Source organism: Archocentrus centrarchus, chromosome 22, assembly GCF_007364275.1.
Source record: "Archocentrus centrarchus isolate MPI-CPG fArcCen1 chromosome 22, fArcCen1, whole genome shotgun sequence".
Classification (NCBI taxonomy): Eukaryota; Metazoa; Chordata; class Actinopteri; order Cichliformes; family Cichlidae; genus Archocentrus; species Archocentrus centrarchus.
Genome location: NC_044367.1, coordinates 3,512,774 through 3,530,439, shown reverse-complemented (window position 1 = coordinate 3,530,439; position 17,666 = coordinate 3,512,774). Strand labels below are relative to the sequence as shown.

Sequence of the window (17,666 nt, the reverse complement as noted above, 5' to 3'; positions counted from 1 at the left end):
TGAAAAGCTGCTTCTCCAGGTTTACTTTGAAAATCTAGACCGGAAGTCCACATGGTTACTTTGTAATCACATTGACAGCGCTTTCACACAGGAGGCTGGTGGTCACGAGGGGGCGGACTAACGAGGCCCATATTTGGAAGCTCAACGGGTGAAACCTCTGAGTGACAGCTGGGGGAGCCAATAGGCAGGCTGAAGAGAAACTACTGTTGCCTGCCAGAACCAGCAGGCAAACTACAGTAGTTTTATTCACGGTTGGGCCTAAATATTCTTAGTACATCCTAATTACCTGCAGTCATATCGACACTTACAACACAGAGATACAAAATATAGATTAAAGCGCAAATAAATCCCATTATAAACACTTATTAACAGAGGCGTGTTTGACGTACAAGATATGCTTGTTTACGATTTACCAATCAAGTGTGAAACAACCATTTATCATCAGGTCTAATAAGGCAAAAAAAAAAGCTATTAAAAGGAGCCACATTTTTATTTCCAATTCCGTGATATTTTACAGCAATGAACTCAAATAAAACATCCCTTCTACTTACACTTTCCGTCACCTTCTCGTTGACTGTAGGTAAAGGAGTTTTTGTTGACATCTTTTATTCTCCCTTCTTCAGCCAGCCGCCGTCTTAAGTCCGAAATACTCAGTATACAGCCCGACAGCCGAAGAAAGAAATTATTGCTTTGCTTTTCGGCTCCCTCCGGGGTAACAGTCTCAGCATGGATCGTGACAATTTTCAAACCAGACCGGACGTGTTTGAGTCGAGCACCTGAACTGCTGGGGACCGAAAAAACCCCTTACTAAAGAGCATAATAATCCCGTTTACAGCATCTACCCGGCGTATACAAACCGTGCATGGCCTGTGCTAAACTCGGGAGGGAAGCGAAATCAGTGTCCGTCTGTCCGTTCAGGTTTGAGTCAGTGGAGCTAACTATAATAACGTTAAGGCGCTGTCGGTCGCCACAGGCTGTTTTTCCACAAAGCCACTCTGTCTAGAAACTTGCCATGGCGTCAAGTGTCACCAGTGGATAATTCTCGGAGTGATTCAAAAGGTCTGGGTAGCTGAAATACTCGCCGTTGGCTCGGTTTCTTCCATCTCCGGCGGCCCAAAGTGAAGCGGGTCTGTCTGTTTTAGGTGGGACCAAAATGGCTACTCAGCGGCTGGGCTGGATTAGGCTGCCTTCACGGACCTCACCGGGCTCCGACATTACAGATTTTACTAAAATGTCGGTCAACCGACTGTTAATAATGGTGTGTCTTTGTTCGCTTGTTCGATGCACGTTACAGATGGCAGGTTTTCTATTTTTTGTTTGTTTGTATTGTTCAGTTTTTTTGTTTTTTTGTAGGCCGAACTAGAGTTTTAAAAATACTGTTAGCTGACAGTGCTCCCCCTCAGCCTCCTGGTAGTAGAATTTTTCGGTGGCACAAATTCCCTGGAAGTACAAGTTCTACAACAGTAATTACAGGTCTCAGTAGATCTTAAATGAGCCTCGATGACTTTATTCACCATATCAATTCAAAAGCAAACGACTAAGTAAGAACCAACAATAAGAGATGCTATCCCAGCCATCACAGGGCGAGAGGCAAGGTACACCCTGTACAGGTCGCCAGCCTGTCGCAGGGCTAACACAGAGAGATAGACAACCATTCATACTCACATTCACACCTATGGGCAATTTAGAGTGACCAATTAACCTAACTCCAGTAACTGCATGTCTTTGGACTGTAGCAGGAAACCGGAAAACTAACTTGTCCAAGATTTTTAGTAATGCATCTATGGTGTGAATTTGGAAATCCCAGGTGACATCATCATCGATTTATTGCGTTGTCACGTTCACAAAGTTGAAAGTTGGCTGCCTGCCCATCCGCCCGGTGGGATGACAACAATACCCCATCAGGGGTAAACACTAACCTGGAAAGGTATTTAATGTTAAACACCTGCGACCATAAAGAATTATGTTTGTAAGCTTTACTTATTTCCATGATGCATTTACTTCCTCCTGGAGTTTTCTGACATTCCACATCTTTATAAAGACATCACATAGATACCAGTTGATTTCATTTACTAATACAACGCCAAATTTCCATTTCCAACTTTTTGAATTTAGTGTCCAATTGAAAAATTTGTTTGTGATGGAATGTGGAAATGATATCTCCGAAACCCCCTGAAGGCAACGCGAGTGTGTCCAGCTGAACGGGTGGAGGAAGTGAGGAAACCGACTGACCTCAGTCCCATAGGACCACAGCACAGGGAGGCCTGTCATCAGCCGGGAGGAAATGGGAATTTAGTGAGCTTCAAAGGAAAACAGTTGTGCGCCTTTGTCAAATTTGAGTGAGACAAAAGAACAACAAGAGCATCCTTTTATTCGTCAAATTCAACTTGAATAAATAAAATTGCTTTAAAGGTTATAGTGTTTCATTTTTGACAAATCTTTATGGTTTAATAAATGCTAATAGGCAGTTAATCCCTTATAGAGCATCTGTAGTTCGTAGAAATTACTTTTGCATTTCTAGGCTGTCTTTTTTATGCTCTCTCTTTAAGGAATTCACTGTTTGCCCTTCTGGAAAAAGCTATCAAAGTTTCAGTGACACGAAGCTGCAAATAATTTCAGAATTAAATTGTAATGAAGCTTTTAACATATCTGCAGGTTTTTCCACAATCTAGCAAAGTGAAATTTGCTCTGATCAGTGGACAATAAACTGAACCATAGAGAATCATCAATGAACCAGTAACAAAACCATAAATACCAATGATGCCTTCAGAAATATGGCCTTATTCAGTGGTACAGATTTTCCACATCACATTTATATTTCATGCTTGGGTGAGGAATTAAAAGCCACTTTACTTAAATTCTGTCCTTTTCTTTCAAAGATCTGCACTACAGTGTAGATTCTCTGTAATATGAGCTGCTTGTATACATTTAGATTAGTATGGCATGAAGTGGTGCAGGTGGCAGATGTTTGAACTTTGGTTTCATATTAAAAAACATGGACATCCTCTGAAGAGGAATCTGACCAGATACTTTCTCAACCCCCCCCCCCCCCCCCCTTCTTTTTTTTAGGATTTGGCTATTTCCTAATCTTGTTCATAAATTAAGTGAAACATAGTTGAATATTTGTCTTAGACCCAGACAAAGCCACACTTAAAGAGAACACATTTTGGGCCTCAAATTGTGTTTCTTTCCTATCAGGAGAAATGCCGTTCTCCTTCCATAAAATCTATTCCGTCATTTCTAGCCCAGCTTCTCAGACAGGAATCAGATAACAGTGACCATCAAAGATGAAACATTCGAATGTGTTGGATAGCAAAACATTCTTTATTGACTGGGAAAATACAGGGACCGAAAAAAAAAAAAATTAAAATAAAATAATGTGCAGTCAAAACAAACCCCAAATCACCCATGATTAAAATCCCCAAAAGCGACTTCATTCCAATCAGCTGAATACACTTTAAAATGACAGCATTAATGTGCAGCAGATAGCGCTATGTTAAGTCATGCCACGAAGCAGAGAACGGATCGTAGAGGGTGGTGGGGCAGGAAGTAAAGGAGGGAAAAGGCCAGCCATTTAGCTCATACAGGACAACGCGACTCAAAGCCACAACTCAAGAAAAGCAGCATCATCACTTGAGTCTCTCAGATCGCATCGATGTCAATGTCGTCCTCTTCTTTCTCAGGCGCGTCTGGTTTCACAGTCTCCACTTTGAGCTTGTGGACAGAGGACGAGTACACCACCTGTGGACAGAGAACACGCAGCTGCTCAACAACCCACAGCTTAATGCTCCACTCACACTGGGCTCTTAAGAGCAGGCACTCTTTGAATAAAAGGCTCTCAGTTCAATTATACGAGGGGCAGTAATAAATATATTCCCCCTCCTCAATTTAAAAAAAAACAAAAAAACAAAAAAAACTGTTGCATATAGAAACTGGTGTAACTGTAAGGCTCATCATGAGCAGGCTTAGTATCATTTTAAATGATGAAATCAACCTTCGAGTAGCAAACTACTGAATCAGATTTCTGTGTGATGAGCTGATGAAACGCAAACGCAGCTCCAGGTATACAAGTTTAAATATACATGCGCCAAATATAAGTATTTCTCTGGACTGGCTGAGGGAAAAAATGGGAAAGTTAAGCTTCTGTAAGCAAATACAAGTTTTTGAATAGCAGGTTTCACACTCAGCCTCCAACTACCCCCTCAAAGTCCTACCTCAAAGTGCAGTTTTCTACTCATTAAAACCCAACATTTAAAGTCCGCAACAGTTTTAAACTGCTGTGATGGCTACAGTCCGGCCTCTTCGTGCTTCCTCCTTTTAGGCTGTACCCTCCTCATTGTCAGTGCTTTTCTGCTTCTACCAGGAAACTAGTGGGTGGAGCTGACCTAGTTAACAATGCAGCACACCTGAGCAGGCTGACAGATTTGTGTCATCACATGCATGTGCTCACTTAAACACCCATCATCATGCACTGCTGCCTACTTGTGGCTTCTCGTCTTTGTGACACTTTTGAGCGAGGTTGTGACGGGTGAAGCAAAAGTTTAAAATCTGGAGACTAAATTTATTTAAATACGAATGTGCGGAGTAACTTCTTAAATAAGTCCTTTTTCTACTTTAGCTCACGGCACACGGCCGAGTGGCCACTTCAGATGAACTATACCTCAACATTCTCATCTTCCTCCTCCTCTTCCTCGCTGCCCTCGCTCTCCTCCTCTGCCTCTTTCAGCCATTTGACAAAAGGAGCGGCCTTGGCGTGGATCTCTTTGGCAAGTTCCTTGGAGACATACTTCTTAGAAACCTGAGGACGGAGGAGATAAAAAAAAAAGAAAAAAAAATTTTAGCATCCAACATTTAGTGTTTATACAATTTAACACAATACACTAGTGTAACAAAACCAACAGTTACAACATAAAAATATGTACAGATACCAGAACATCTGCAGAAACCTCTCCAACTGTAGGATGCTTTGTTATCAGTGTTTTGTCCATTTGTTCCTAAACCAGCTCGGTGGTGTTAAAAAGGTGCTAGACACCCACCCACAAACCCACCCCATTCAGAACCACTAGGTGCCTCAATAGTGCACCAGAATCTCACACCAATTCACACATACACACACAAAAAAAAAAAAGGAGCCCCTGTGAAAAGGCCAGGACTGATCTTTCTTTGTTATTGGCCTTTTTAGGCTTTCTTTGGTGGAACAAAGTGTGAAAGGTTGTGTTGAGCCCAACACTGCTTTTGTAATGAAGTGCAGGTTGGGTGTGTCACTCACACCTCACTTGTGGGGGAGATGGGATTCAATGTATGGCCAGACCAGCAAAACAGATTAGTTTGGATATATTTTGTCAGAGGCAGTGTATTTACTTTGAAGTTTGCATTAAAACAAAACAAAAAAAAACACAAACAAAAAAAAAAAACAAACCACACACACACACACACACACACACACTCATAACTGATTCATGAGGTAAGGATTATCTTCTACCAGTGGACCTTTAGGTTCTTGATTTTCTGGCTGAAACAGTATCAAGTTGAGCAGGTCATTCTTCACCCATCCCCCTCGGCTGGAATGTGTCAGATCTGGAATGCTAAGTTTAACTCAATATAAATAGTTAATTGTCTCACTTTCTCTGCCCAGGCGAAAATGACATCCTCCTCCAGCAGGTCAGCATCGTACAGGTCTTTGAGGATGATGGGAACACGTGGCAGGAGCTGGACCTGATGCAGCTTCACGACACACTCAAAGCCTCCCAGCAAATACTTTTGGGCCTTTTTGTTGTTGTGGCAGAACTGAGGAAGAGGTTTAAAAAAAATTAGACAGCCATGAGACACCCAGGCCTCACCTAATGTGATGCAGAGGACAAGACTGTCAACTTGAACTGAGGCGTAAAGTTTGAGGTTACATCAAACAACAGAACTGTGGCGCACATGTGACAGGAACTTACACGCAGGAAGTGCCGTTTGTACTTCTTGATCTGGTCACGGATGTTCTCGTTGAACAGCAGCTCGCTGAGGATGAGCGGGCCCATGGCCTTCACATCCAGACGCTCTGCCTCTGCCAAGATCTCTTTATCAGCTCCATCGATGGTTCCACTCTCCTTTTTTTGCTGCAAATGGAGAGAACATATGGTTAGAGGGTATAAACTTAAAAATCAGGAAATGCATTTCTTTCAAGTACCTCCAACTCCTAAAAATTTACACCTAAAAGCTAAACAGTGTATCAGTTATGAGGAGTCTGTTCCCTTAGTTTTAAAAATGTGGTTTTGTTTTTTTAAACAAACTCGTGGATGCTGTGAACAAAACGCAAAGCGATCAGGGGACCCTTACTTTCACAAAGCTGTAGAACAGGTTGACCCTCTCCTCCAGGGGTTTCTCCAAGTCCTCACTGAGTGTGAGGTTCTTGGCATGGTCGCTGATCTCCTCCATTCGCCGCCTTTGTGCCTCCTCTGTAGTCTCCTCTGCCCAGTCTTCATCGTCGTCATCTCCATCCTTAACACCAGACCACAGAGGATTCAGAAACATTCAGGCTCATTTGGATTTTTCAACTTAGTGGTTCTTATTGTGGGAAATGTGAGAAAAGGATGTCCAGCCAATAAAATACAGGCAGAAGTAATATTTGCATAAAGGCAGTTGTTGATCTCAATGCATACTAAAGCGACCTTATGTTCTGGTTGAGGACTTTGAGGACAAATTCCAAATGTGGAAGTTGCTAGACCAGGTTTTTATGCAAACGCCGGCTTTCTTGGAGGTCTACGGGCGTCGCCTCCACCCTTTCAGTGGAATATCCATTTCAAAGAATCGCGTTTTACAATAACAGTATCAGTGCGGACTCTAAACCCACACCTGAAGAGGCAGCAAATGTGGAGTACTGGTGTTAAACAGTGTGAATGCTAAAGGAGACACATCACCATTACTTGTGAACAATTCTCAAACACTGATCCTTACCAAGGAGAGGTTCTGTTCCACAATGCAAATTAACTATGATCCTCTCAGCAACCAAAACTTAAAGATCCTTACTGAACCATGCAAAAAAAAAAAAAAAAAAAAAAAAAAAACACGTCTAAAAAGGGTTCAGTAGGGATAAAGTTAAAATTTATACTAAAATAAGATACCAGCAAGTGAAGAACTGTTTGAAACTCTGCTCCAGTGACAGAAGAATGCAAACACACTGCTCTGTGTACTTGTGGCTAAAAATGACAGCTGGAATTTGAATACTACTGACCTCAGCAGTGTCTGAGAAACTATTTGACAAGTGGGGAGAGACTAAAATTAACAGAAATTTTGTGCTAGTCCCCACGTGGGTCTAGAAGCCCAACAGGTGTGAGCAACAGCAGACGCACCACAGCCTCAGGAGCATCAAAGTTGTCGTGATTTCCAGCCTCGCCACTGCCAGAGCCATTTTCCTTGTCCTTCTTGCGGTTCTTCTTCTCCTTCTCTTTCTTCACAGATGCAGATCCACTATCATTGCTCTCTGAATTAGGAAAAGCAGAAGAGTCTTTGTCAGTAAATCTGTCTTGGGGTTATGGCTGTAGTTCCTTTTTAGCGTGAACCCAGAAAACTAAATTGTCCACCAACATTATGTTGCTGCAACGTGTTGCCAAAAAACACCACACACACACTTACCAGGTGGGTTTTTAAGGATGAACGTGCAGAGTTTGTGTCTGGTGTCTAGCATGCCACGATACCCACAGGCCTTACAGGAAGTACCAATAGTTTGTTTCTTGGGATTGACATGCTGTAAGAAGGACAAAAAAAAAATAAATAAAATAGATTTGTTTCAACTGAATTTAGAGTGACCAAAAAACTACAACAAATCTCTAGACCTGTATTGAAGATGCAGTGAAATATTTACCAGATCAGTTTCAGGGTTATCACACTCAGGACACAGCACAAATTTTCTGATGAACCCATCAAGCATGTCCTGCAACTTGTTCGCCTCGTGGGATCCGTTGACGATGTAACGATCGTTTTTGGTATCAAACTGGGTCTGAGCGCCAAGTTCACAACCAAAAAACTTGGTCGGGTCTATGGAGAAGAGCAGAAAGAGCACACAAGGTCATGATGACACAGCAAAAAGGAAACTGCCCTTGTAATTATTGACTCTGAAGAGTGTGTGTGTGTGTTTTAAAAGATGTTAAACATTAACTGTTTAAATTGCTTGCTTTCATACTTGCAATGAACTTAAACAACATTCAGATTTGATCATTTGGGATCAAGTACTCCAATTACAAAACTATGTAAATGAGAAATGTTAGGATACAGAAATTGGCCATGTCAAAAAAGCAATTTTCCCCACTTTTCCTCCAGACCTCATAATGGTCTCAATTGAATTTCTCTTTTTTTTGAGCAATAAGGAACTAACATCTCTTCCTTTTCATCCTGCACAAACCAAAGATGACAAATTAAGGAAGCAAAGTGAGGAATGTTGCTGTGACAAATTCAAGAGAGAAAAATAAGGCAGAAAGTCAAACACTGACAAAAGTCTCTAAATAAATGTTGATCTTTAATTGTTTTCTAGAGATAAACTGACTTTTCAAATCTGGTCCAGTTTCAACTAAATGCCAAGATATGCATGTTGTTACTCACATGTTGGAGGCCTGTTCAGAGCCTTTGCAACATCAACCATGTTGACAATGACCGTCTTGATTCCATTCCCTTTGCCTTCAACCTGGATGGGAAAAGGAAAAAAAAAAAAATTCCCGTTAATATTTAGACTAAAAGTAATCTCAGAAACTTTAGACTGACTGCATCTACTATACTGATCCTGGTTCTCTCTCCCACCGGTGTGACTACAAACACTTAAACTGATGGCAAGCTGTTACCTTGGCAATCAGACGGGGCATCTTGTAGCGATAGAACTGGTCTGACACGCTGCGGTTGACGTTGACAGACATTTTGGCTGGATGTTAGCACTATCAGTAAGATAAAAGGATCTTGGTTGGGGATTTTTCGGGATCTTCTGTCTGGAAAAGAGGGGATGACATAAACGACTGCAAGCGTGCTCGGTCTCTGACATGAAAAACGTTGTGCCGCTGTGGCTGCAAGCTCCTTGCTTGAAGTCTAGATTTCCACCACACAGGTTCCAACGGCTGCGCAACAGCTCTGAAAGACGAGAGGAATAAACATCAATCAATATTTAATAAGGAAAACCCACAGTTCATGTGTGTTCCAGCCAACTTGACTGAACAGAGATTACTTTAACTAAGATCCCACATTGGATGGTCAAGTAGTGCATTTTGCCCCTCCAGATTTTTAGATATGTAGTTATAGTCTGTTACTATATCGGAAGACATGTCCAGTGTCTTTACTTAATTTTGTTAACCAACTTGTCTCTGAAGCCATTTTTCTTTATTTTACACTTATATTCTAGTTTTGAAAAGTAACAGTTTGATGCCTGTCCCAGTTTCATGAAAGCAGTAATGAAAATATTGAGTTTCAGACTTATCAGGTAAAATTAACATCTTTTCACAGCTGTCAGAGTTTATAGACCAACCAACTGAGAAAATGTATCATAATGAGGAAAAATAAGATGTGGTCTGGTTATAGTTTATTTTGTGAATACAAGAGTTCATAGTCTTGGTAGCTCCCAATCCACAGGAACAAAGTTAAAGATTCCTGTGGTGCAGGTCAGTTCTTGAGTGACTGCCACTATTAAGAAAGAGCAGACACCATTAGGACACAGATCCAAGCCAGACAGAAAGGCAATCGAGCCTCCAGTGACTCTCAGAGACAGCTTATTTAAATATAGGGGGGAAAAAAAAAAAAAAAAAAAAAAAAACTGGGTTAAGACTGAAAATATTCCAGCAAATCCAAATAATATCCATGTGATCCAACAGTGAGCAAGCGTACCCCCCCCCCCCCCTCCCCCCAAAATAGAATAAAAACCCTACCACAGAACTGGATGCTTCCCCCACCTTTTGTGGTCATACAATACACACAAAAAAGAGCTTTCGAAAACCCCTTTGTTTTACACCAGGGCCCCTGGCTTTAGTCAAATAAGGCCTGCTCTTTTTACTAGGTCACAAACAGGGAGGCCTAGCAGCTCCCGAACAACTCTACCCCGCTCATGGCTTTAATATCAACAACAAAGTCCGCAGCAGTTATTGTCTCACACATGTGAGTGCGATTCGGCATGAAACGCCTCATAACCTGTACGTGACTGACACAGTGGTGGCCGATGCTGAGATCTCTGAGAAGGGCAGAGGTCGCGACTATTTCGGGAGGAGGCTAGCTAACTAGCTTAGCTGGCAGCTTGGTGCAGAGTGCGTCATACAGTCACTGCACACGAGTGACGGGACTGGAAGACGCCATTTTGATACAGTGGCACAGAAATCGAGTCATATTGCTGAATAACGCTGACTAACAGTTAACTTTAACGAACACACAACACCACATCATATGTCTCGTCAAACACTTGAAATGCATCGTAAACTGCGTCCTAAACTTACCGTTTTCGCAAAACAAAGACATAAACACAACGCTGATCGTCCAAGAGCCGCAGTGAACGGTGGTCGATGCCTGGTGGTGGTTGCTGTTATTGATTGCAACAGGGTTTCTTAGTGATTTTGTTGCTCTCAAAGACGCACAGTTAAAGACCATAAAGTGTCCAAACAGTGCAGTTGCTCTTCTCAAAGGCAGAAGGAGGTTATCTGGGCCGTCCTCGGGATTTGGGGACCTTTGGGAAAAGAAACATTTCGTTATCCACACAAAATGCGAACCAAAGCGCTAACATCAGGTGAGACAGCCATCGGTGTTCACTCCGTGGCTATCTCAATCGTCACATGCAGCGTAACGGCCACGGGGATTAATCACTCAAACACGCCCGTTAGCTATAGCGCGACACCACGAAAAGATAACGTCAGCCAGCTAACTGGCTAAAGTTGACGTTACACGTGTTTCACCGCCAAATACCCGACAAATTATCAGGTAGAAATAGCCGCGAAAACACGGTTATTACCAAAAGTTAATCCAGCAAATTATGCGTCCAAACACACCCTCGTTGTTAGCATTATCCGTTGTGAAAACAGTCGCCCGAGCTCCAGTAAGTAGCCATATCCCATGTGATAAAATGAAGCCAGCGGACGTCACACAGCTAACGCAGATATTAGCCAAGTCCAATCGACGCGGTCGGTGGAAGATAATGTCATTACAACTATCCTCAGTGGCGTCTAACTACTGTTTCTTTGTAAAATTACGAGCATCAGTGTGAAAGCTTCGTTAGAACGAGCCTCTGAAAAGGTGATGGAATTATTTCAGACCTACCTCTCGAATGTTCTGCGAAACGCTGCCACTCACGTCGCTTTTACTACCAATGTCAAGCTGACGGCCGCAGCAACATCCGGTGTCAGCATTCATTTGAACTTAAAAGTCTGCTGAAGTCGCGCTCCATGTGTATGTGGAACAAAATTCCTTTTAGGTCTCAAAGACAGGAATTAGAATTAGAGGCATAAAACTTCATTACCAGATTGCAACTGTTTGTGGAATACCCCCTCCCCTCTATTCTTCCACAGTTCAGTTGTTTTATTTTTGAAAGGAAAGGAAGTATTATATCTTGCTTGGCGCATCCTCGTTTCCCATTGGCTGACGTCTTTACGCTGTACGTGCGTAGGCGCTTCCTCAACTTGACTACCTGCAAGCCGAAACATTTAAGATGGTGAGTATGAAATGGCGAAAAGGCCACGGTTTCTCACATTTACATTCGGTTGCTTCGAGCGCTTGATCTTTTTATCAGACTGCCAGCCAACGTAAAGAGACCGTGAACATGGATGGTTTCAGTGCGTCCGCACAGTCTCAGTTTCTGGCTGTTTTTGCAGCGAAGCTCCGCTCCGTGATGTATCAACGATCACATGACAGCTGAGCAATTTAGTCTCCAAAATTCAGCGAAACAAGCTGCAAACATCACTAAAGTCAGGCGTTTCATTCGCACAGCGTGTGTTCTGTTTGTTCATTAGTCATTCTTTTGTGTGCCTGATTGATAGCACGACTTCTTTTACTTTTCCGTTTGCCAATCAGTTAGCTTCCGGAGCTAACAGAGCTAACACTTTATCTTACGGTCTTAGGAAACACTTTTCCGTGCTGCGTTAATGATGTACTGGAACTGTTTTTGAATAACCCAGCCGCACAAGAATGTTCTTACTCTAGGACTGCAACTCATTCATTTTGTTCAGTTTTCCAATTTTCAGGTTCTGTAGATATTTGTAAACACAAATATGGAGTTTGAATCTACCCAGTTGGTTGATCAGAGCTTAGTTGCAGTCAATACTTTGATTTGCTTCACTGCATTATTTTTAATTTGCTCACACTCAGGCGACTACATTATGTTTTGCTTTATGATTATAACTAACCATCAACCATTAACAGCTGTTTCAACCACATTGTTGTTTTTGTTTGAATGATTAATGTCTGTCTACTTAATCCATTCACTTTTTAATTTCTAATTTCAGTTTCTCCTTCTTGTCCCCATTCTTTATCTCGTTTATATTTATATTTTCTTTCTTTCCCCAATCTTTGATCACGCCTTGTGTCGATCTCTCCACGCACATCATGCCTTCCTCTCTATCTCACCCCACCACCCACTCCACCCTTTTTTGCCTGTCTCCAAACACCCAGGCTGGTCACCGGGTAAGTGTTCCCGCTCTGTCCTGGATCCCTGTTTTCTGATCGTTCCTCTGCCTGGCACACTAACATGGGATTGAAATTGCACGGCCCTGGAGTTCTGCTGTCTCTGCTTCTCTTGCACAAGTAGTTGCTACTCTTACAGCAACTGCAGTGCATTGATTTGTTGCTTAAACAATATTAATAATGTACTAATCAATCATAGACAAGAAATCCACCAGAAAACAACACAGCAGGAAGCCTAAAGATATTTCAGAGTTTTAAATGATCAGTTTTTGGGGGGATTTATGTCTTTTTAGAGAAGGTAAACTGCTGTTTACTAGTATAGAAGTAAGTGATTGGACAAATTTAGCAGTTGTTTAGTGAGGAAATCTAATGCAAGCCAGGTGTTTTGTGTTTTTGAAAATGAACCCATGAAGTAATATAAAATTTATTTTTCCCCTCCCCAAAGTCACAACATCCTATCACAGCATTAAAACCTGCACGATAAAAATTGATATGTAGGTTTAATGTTTAATGTAAACCCTGGGGTTTGTTGGTGTTTGTGTCGTGTGGAAACATAGTTGTCTCTCTCAGCTGTCATTGAGTGTCTGAAATCCGGCTGGGCTGATTTAAACCATATTTTTCCTCCATGGGCTGTTTTCCAGTTGTGTAAAGCGTTACATTCACATAACCCAGTTTGAATTCAGACACCCAATTTAGTGAGATTCTTACTCACAACTGTTGCTTATTTGCAAATTTGAGCTTTCTGAGTGAAACCTGTACTAAATTAATCTGGAATTGGTTTTTAGGTGCAGTAACAGAAAACTGTTCTGAAACAAGTACATGAGAATTTAACAGTAACTAACCGAGGAGCACAGTGGTTATGGTGGAATCTTATTTGTATTATTTTCTGCTGCAGAATTGACCAGTGGCGTCCTGCAGGACTCTGTCCTCGGCCCACTTCCCTTTTCTGTATTCCTATGCTGCAGCACACAGGCTGAGCAATTAATTTCCCCAAAGGGCCACATGATAAACTGGGATTGTTGTGAAGGGTTGCACCAAAAAGCTGAACTCAATTCCTATCAATATTCATATTAAATCTCTTTATAAGGGTATTGGTGCACCCCTTCACAACAGCCCCATCTTCTCATGTGGCTCACTGGGAAAATAAATGCCCAGCCCTGGCCCAGAGCTTATCGGTGGGTAACTAACCTGTCCGTGTGTGTCTGTGCGATGATATCAGTTGGTCCTGGTGTTAGGTGACCTGCACATCCCCCACCGATGCAACACGCTGCCAGCCAAGTTCAAAAAACTGTTAGTGCCGGGGAAGATCCAGCACATTCTCTGCACAGGGAACCTCTGCACCAAGGAGAGCTATGACTACCTGAAAACCCTCGCTGGGGACGTCCACATTGTCAGAGGAGACTTTGATGAGGTCTGTTTGTGTGTAGATAACAGTAAAACAAACTATCTAGAAGATACTAAACAATGTCACAGTTTTTTTTAATCTTACTGCATTTACAAAAATGAGGTTCAAAGGGTGCCTACAGGGCTAAAAGGCCACAATTTGTGTTGCTGCATATTAAATAGCACAGAGGAAGAAAATGGATCTTTTGCTACTCCTAAAGACTAATTACTCTGTAATGACATTGTAATTGCTCTTCTCACAAACTGAGATCTATCTGTCTAGATCATGATTTTTTTAAATGATCCCACTGAGAAACTGCCATTATTTAAATGCAGCTCATTCTGCCATTTGCTGTCTGTTTAAACTTGTGCACATTTAGTCTCTTATTCCATAATTAGTCCTGTCAGATAAAAGCTGAGGTAAATAAACGTTACTTTATTTCTTTTTTTTCCTCATCTCACATGGGTCCTTCTCATATTCTCTCAGAACCTGAACTACCCAGAGCAGAAGGTGGTCACGGTGGGCCAGTTTAAGATTGGCCTCATCCACGGCCACCAAGTGATCCCCTGGGGCGACATGGCCAGCCTGGCACTGCTCCAAAGACAGCTAGACGTTGACATCCTAATCTCTGGGCACACACACAAGTTCGAGGCATTCGAGAATGAAAATAAGTTCTACATCAACCCTGGTTCTGCAACTGGAGCCTACAGCGCCCTGGAAAGGTGGGAGTCTCTATAAACCATATATTCAGCTCTGTTTACTAGAACAGTTAGTCATGTTTTCATGATTTTGACATTAACCTGGTACTGAAGGGTTTCAATTTTGGAGTTTGCTACCAAGACGCCCCACACAGTGGCACATACAGATACAGCCACATAAAAATGCCGACTTATCTAAGACAGGACTGTGGCAGAGGCTTGACTGGTCCATGGCTGGTTCATGATTGGAAAGAGATCCTCCACCAGTGACATAGACAGTGCAGCCACAAGTTGTAACGCCTCTAAACGGATAAACACCAGTCGTAATGCCTTCTGTTTCCACTAGGCGGAGCAGCCATAATGGAAGTTCATTTATTTAGTGCCTGCCATCATGCATTTTATGTTTGCTCAGGGCTTCTGTAATTATCGTGGGATCATAATGCCAAACCTTTCTGTAAAACATTTATTATTATATATATTTGTTTGTAGCAAATATAAAGTGGAAGTTGTTCAGGTTGAGCCAGAAGGCAGAAAGTGACGCATATAGCCTGCAGTTATTTCTGATTAACCTTTCTGAATATAAAAGCTTAAAACAATATAATTTAACAGAAATGCAAATGTTTCCATATAAAAACTCAAATTTAAGTTTAAAGTGAATTAATTATTACCGGGTCCTGTCAGAGAATGGCACATTTTAAATGCGTTTCAAAGTGAGGCAGAGCTCTCCGACTGCACAGCGCTGTGTGTGTGTGTGTGTGTGTGTGTGTGTGTGTGTGTGTGTGTGTGTGTGTGTGTGTGTGTGTGTGTGTGTGTGTGTGTGTGTGTGTGTGAGCGTATTCTGCTTTGGGCTGGTAAAATATAAAACGGAGCAAAACAAGGAAATTACTGGCAGAGATAATGAGTATTTTTATGATTATGTTCATGCAGCTGGAGGCATCTAGATATTTATATAAGGCTGAACTCTGGTTAAAATTGCCGGGGACTGTGTGGAGTGTCGGGCTCTTGGTTTCTGCAAAGCCGAACTAAGAAACGTGACTTTTGTTTGTTGCTGACTGAGATCTGAATGTGTGGAATTCTTTGCTGTGTTTATCTCCACAAACCCCTCAGCTCACTGTAAAAAGTAATTTTAATATGTGTGTGGCAGGTATGGCCTCTGTCTGGTATTGTAAAATATATATACTGTTTTCTCTGGTGCTCCACATTAAGTTACATTAAAATACTGGTAAATTACTGAGAGCCACAAATAGGCTCTGGGGCTCGGATCTAAACATCTGGAGTTAAGAGTTATTGGACGGATTCAAAACTTTGGCACTGCAATCACAACTTTTGAAAATACACCCATACAAATTAAACACTCATCACTGATTTTCCAGGTTAAAGGCCACTCAAAGGCAGGTATCACAGTCACGCTTATTTGTTGATGCTACAGACCACTCTGTATTCAATGAGTTTAAATCTCTCCAATAGTATGAGGAAGTTTGTGTGAAGGAATATGTTTCTTTATTTAATTTTCTTTTAAATTGCATCTATTTAATAATTAGTTTGAAATGGATGAATGAAGGAATGCTTGGTGGGACTATTTTTTCGTGATTTGCAGTTTATGGTCAAACTGACTGTAAATTTTTATCCAGCTATTTTATATTTGCAAACCTTGACTTTGATTAAGTTTTTACATTTCAGCAGGTGAAAATTTTTAAGCATGAAATCAATCAAAACAATATGAAACTGTACAAAGTTTTTTGTGAGGAAAGCGCCATCTGTTATTGACCATCTGCAACTGAGTGAAAGGTGTGTGGTTATAGTGGGAAAACAGATGCACCCCAACAGAAGGGGTGTGTGGGGGGGGACTCCCAACTGCTGGGAACCGGCTGACAGCCGACTGGGAGCGGCAGATCTAAGTTGCTGTGTGGTTGCTAAAGCTGACAAGCAGATACAGCAGCAATGATAGCTCCTGTTCAATTGGGAATGTTCTTTGGATGCTGGTTTTTATGAGTGCACATGGACTTTGTTGTGAATGTTTTGGTTTTTTTTTAACCATTGAGGTGTCTGCGGTTTAAAGCTCTTTTCATGAAACTGGGTGTCTCCTCTCTCACAGCAACATCATCCCCTCTTTTGTATTAATGGACATCCAGGCATCGACAGTGGTCACGTACGTTTATCAGCTGATCGGCGACGACGTCAAGGTGGAGCGAATCGAGTACAAGAAATCTTAGAGAGCACAAGAAAGAGAGAGATTGCATTAACAAGGCTCAGATTATTGTTCATTCCTGTCCAGCAGGGGGCTGCAGCTGCCTCAGAGTCACCACAATGTTAATGCTGTAACAAGCTGTTCACTAAGTTAACTCTAAAAGACCCGTGTATTATATTGTTTATATGTTATCAGCATTTGCTTATACCTGAGCTGTCATTTGGTAACTGTAGAGAATGCAATAATATTTGGTGCCATTTTTTTTTTCTTTTTTTTCCAATTTTCGCCCTCCTCATGTCCTGTGCATGTTACAGGCCTTTGATTCCTGTAGTTGGCCTCCTTTTATTCGTTTGTTTCCAACAATAAAGATGTCATTTCACTCAGTCTGTTGCTATGTGTTAAATTATCATGACAACAGTAATAGCCATGCATAAACAGTATGTTGGTGTAAACCACAGATGATTAAAGGAGCAGAATGTATTTTTATTGTTACTCTTCTGTCTTAAAAAAACTGGAGGATATTCATATGCAAAGAAAATCCCCTAAAGTCCTCCCGGCTCAGTGCAGATGATACTGAAACTTATTGATACCAAAAAAAAAGCCTCCGTGTTCCTGATTTCAGGCTGTTGGAATTTTTGAACCTTGGTCTGACTTGGTTTACTTTGCTGGTTCACTGAAAGCTGTTAGTTCTCTGAAACTGCAAGCGGCTGGCTTTGTGCACAAGGGGACTGTGGTGCTAAAACTTTCTAGTTGGGCCTCCATTAAAATAAGATGCCTG

The 17,666-nt window shown here is 41.7% G+C and overlaps 3 protein-coding genes across 21 annotated transcripts in view; 1 reads left to right on the top strand and 2 right to left on the bottom strand.

Moving 5' to 3' along the window:
• mark3a (MAP/microtubule affinity-regulating kinase 3a) overlaps nt 1-1,168 on the bottom strand; it is a 48,290-nt gene extending 47,122 nt beyond the window's left edge. For all 17 annotated transcript variants that reach the window (XM_030718365.1, XM_030718372.1, XM_030718370.1 and 14 more), the window contains exon 1: nt 552-1,168. In XM_030718365.1, the coding sequence (XP_030574225.1) occupies nt 552-602 (51 nt within the window). In that variant the 5' untranslated portion in view covers nt 603-1,168. The remainder of the gene's footprint in view (nt 1-551) is intronic.
• A 2,133-nt stretch (nt 1,169-3,301) lies between these two features.
• eif5 (eukaryotic translation initiation factor 5) lies at nt 3,302-11,413 on the bottom strand. Of its 2 annotated transcripts, none has more exons than XM_030718385.1 (12): nt 11,260-11,413; nt 10,446-10,672; nt 8,820-9,099; nt 8,584-8,665; nt 7,850-8,022; nt 7,621-7,732; nt 7,338-7,468; nt 6,325-6,486; nt 5,943-6,104; nt 5,623-5,787; nt 4,661-4,798; nt 3,302-3,741 (listed from the first exon to the last, which is right to left on the bottom strand). In XM_030718385.1, the coding sequence occupies exons 3-12, from the start codon at nt 8,889-8,891 to the stop codon at nt 3,643-3,645; spliced, it is 1,296 nt and encodes a 431-aa protein (XP_030574245.1). In that variant the 5' UTR covers nt 8,892-9,099; nt 10,446-10,672; nt 11,260-11,413; the 3' UTR covers nt 3,302-3,642. The 2 variants fall into 2 exon arrangements, with proteins under 2 accessions (XP_030574245.1, XP_030574246.1); XM_030718386.1 differs by lacking the exon at nt 11,260-11,413 and adding an exon at nt 10,992-11,203.
• Nucleotides 11,414-11,530: 117 nt separating this feature from the next.
• vps29 (VPS29 retromer complex component) lies at nt 11,531-17,271 on the top strand. Of its 2 annotated transcripts, XM_030718387.1 has the most exons (5): nt 11,543-11,650; nt 12,607-12,618; nt 13,838-14,029; nt 14,489-14,724; nt 16,796-17,271. In XM_030718387.1, the coding sequence occupies exons 1-5, from the start codon at nt 11,648-11,650 to the stop codon at nt 16,911-16,913; spliced, it is 561 nt and encodes a 186-aa protein (XP_030574247.1). In that variant the 5' UTR covers nt 11,543-11,647; the 3' UTR covers nt 16,914-17,271. The 2 variants fall into 2 exon arrangements, with proteins under 2 accessions (XP_030574248.1, XP_030574247.1); XM_030718388.1 differs by lacking the exon at nt 12,607-12,618 and having other exon boundaries at nt 11,531-11,650.
• The last annotated feature ends 395 nt before the right edge of the window (nt 17,272-17,666 follow it).

Excerpts from the sequence above, each read along its gene's own strand:
- eif5 (XM_030718385.1), bottom strand. The coding sequence starts at position 8,891 with ATGTCTGTCAACGTCAACCGCAGCGTGTCAGACCAGTTCTATCGCTAC. Across the intron at positions 7,733-7,849 it reads ATAACCCTGAAACTGATCTG|CATGTCAATCCCAAGAAACA; the intron begins GTAAATATTTCA and ends TCCTTCTTACAG. Across the intron at positions 3,742-4,660 it reads AGGAAGATGAGAATGTTGAG|GTGGTGTACTCGTCCTCTGT; the intron begins GTATAGTTCATC and ends CTCTGTCCACAG.
- vps29 (XM_030718387.1), top strand. Across the intron at positions 14,030-14,488 it reads TCAGAGGAGACTTTGATGAG|AACCTGAACTACCCAGAGCA; the intron begins GTCTGTTTGTGT and ends ATATTCTCTCAG. Across the intron at positions 14,725-16,795 it reads GCCTACAGCGCCCTGGAAAG|CAACATCATCCCCTCTTTTG; the intron begins GTGGGAGTCTCT and ends CCTCTCTCACAG.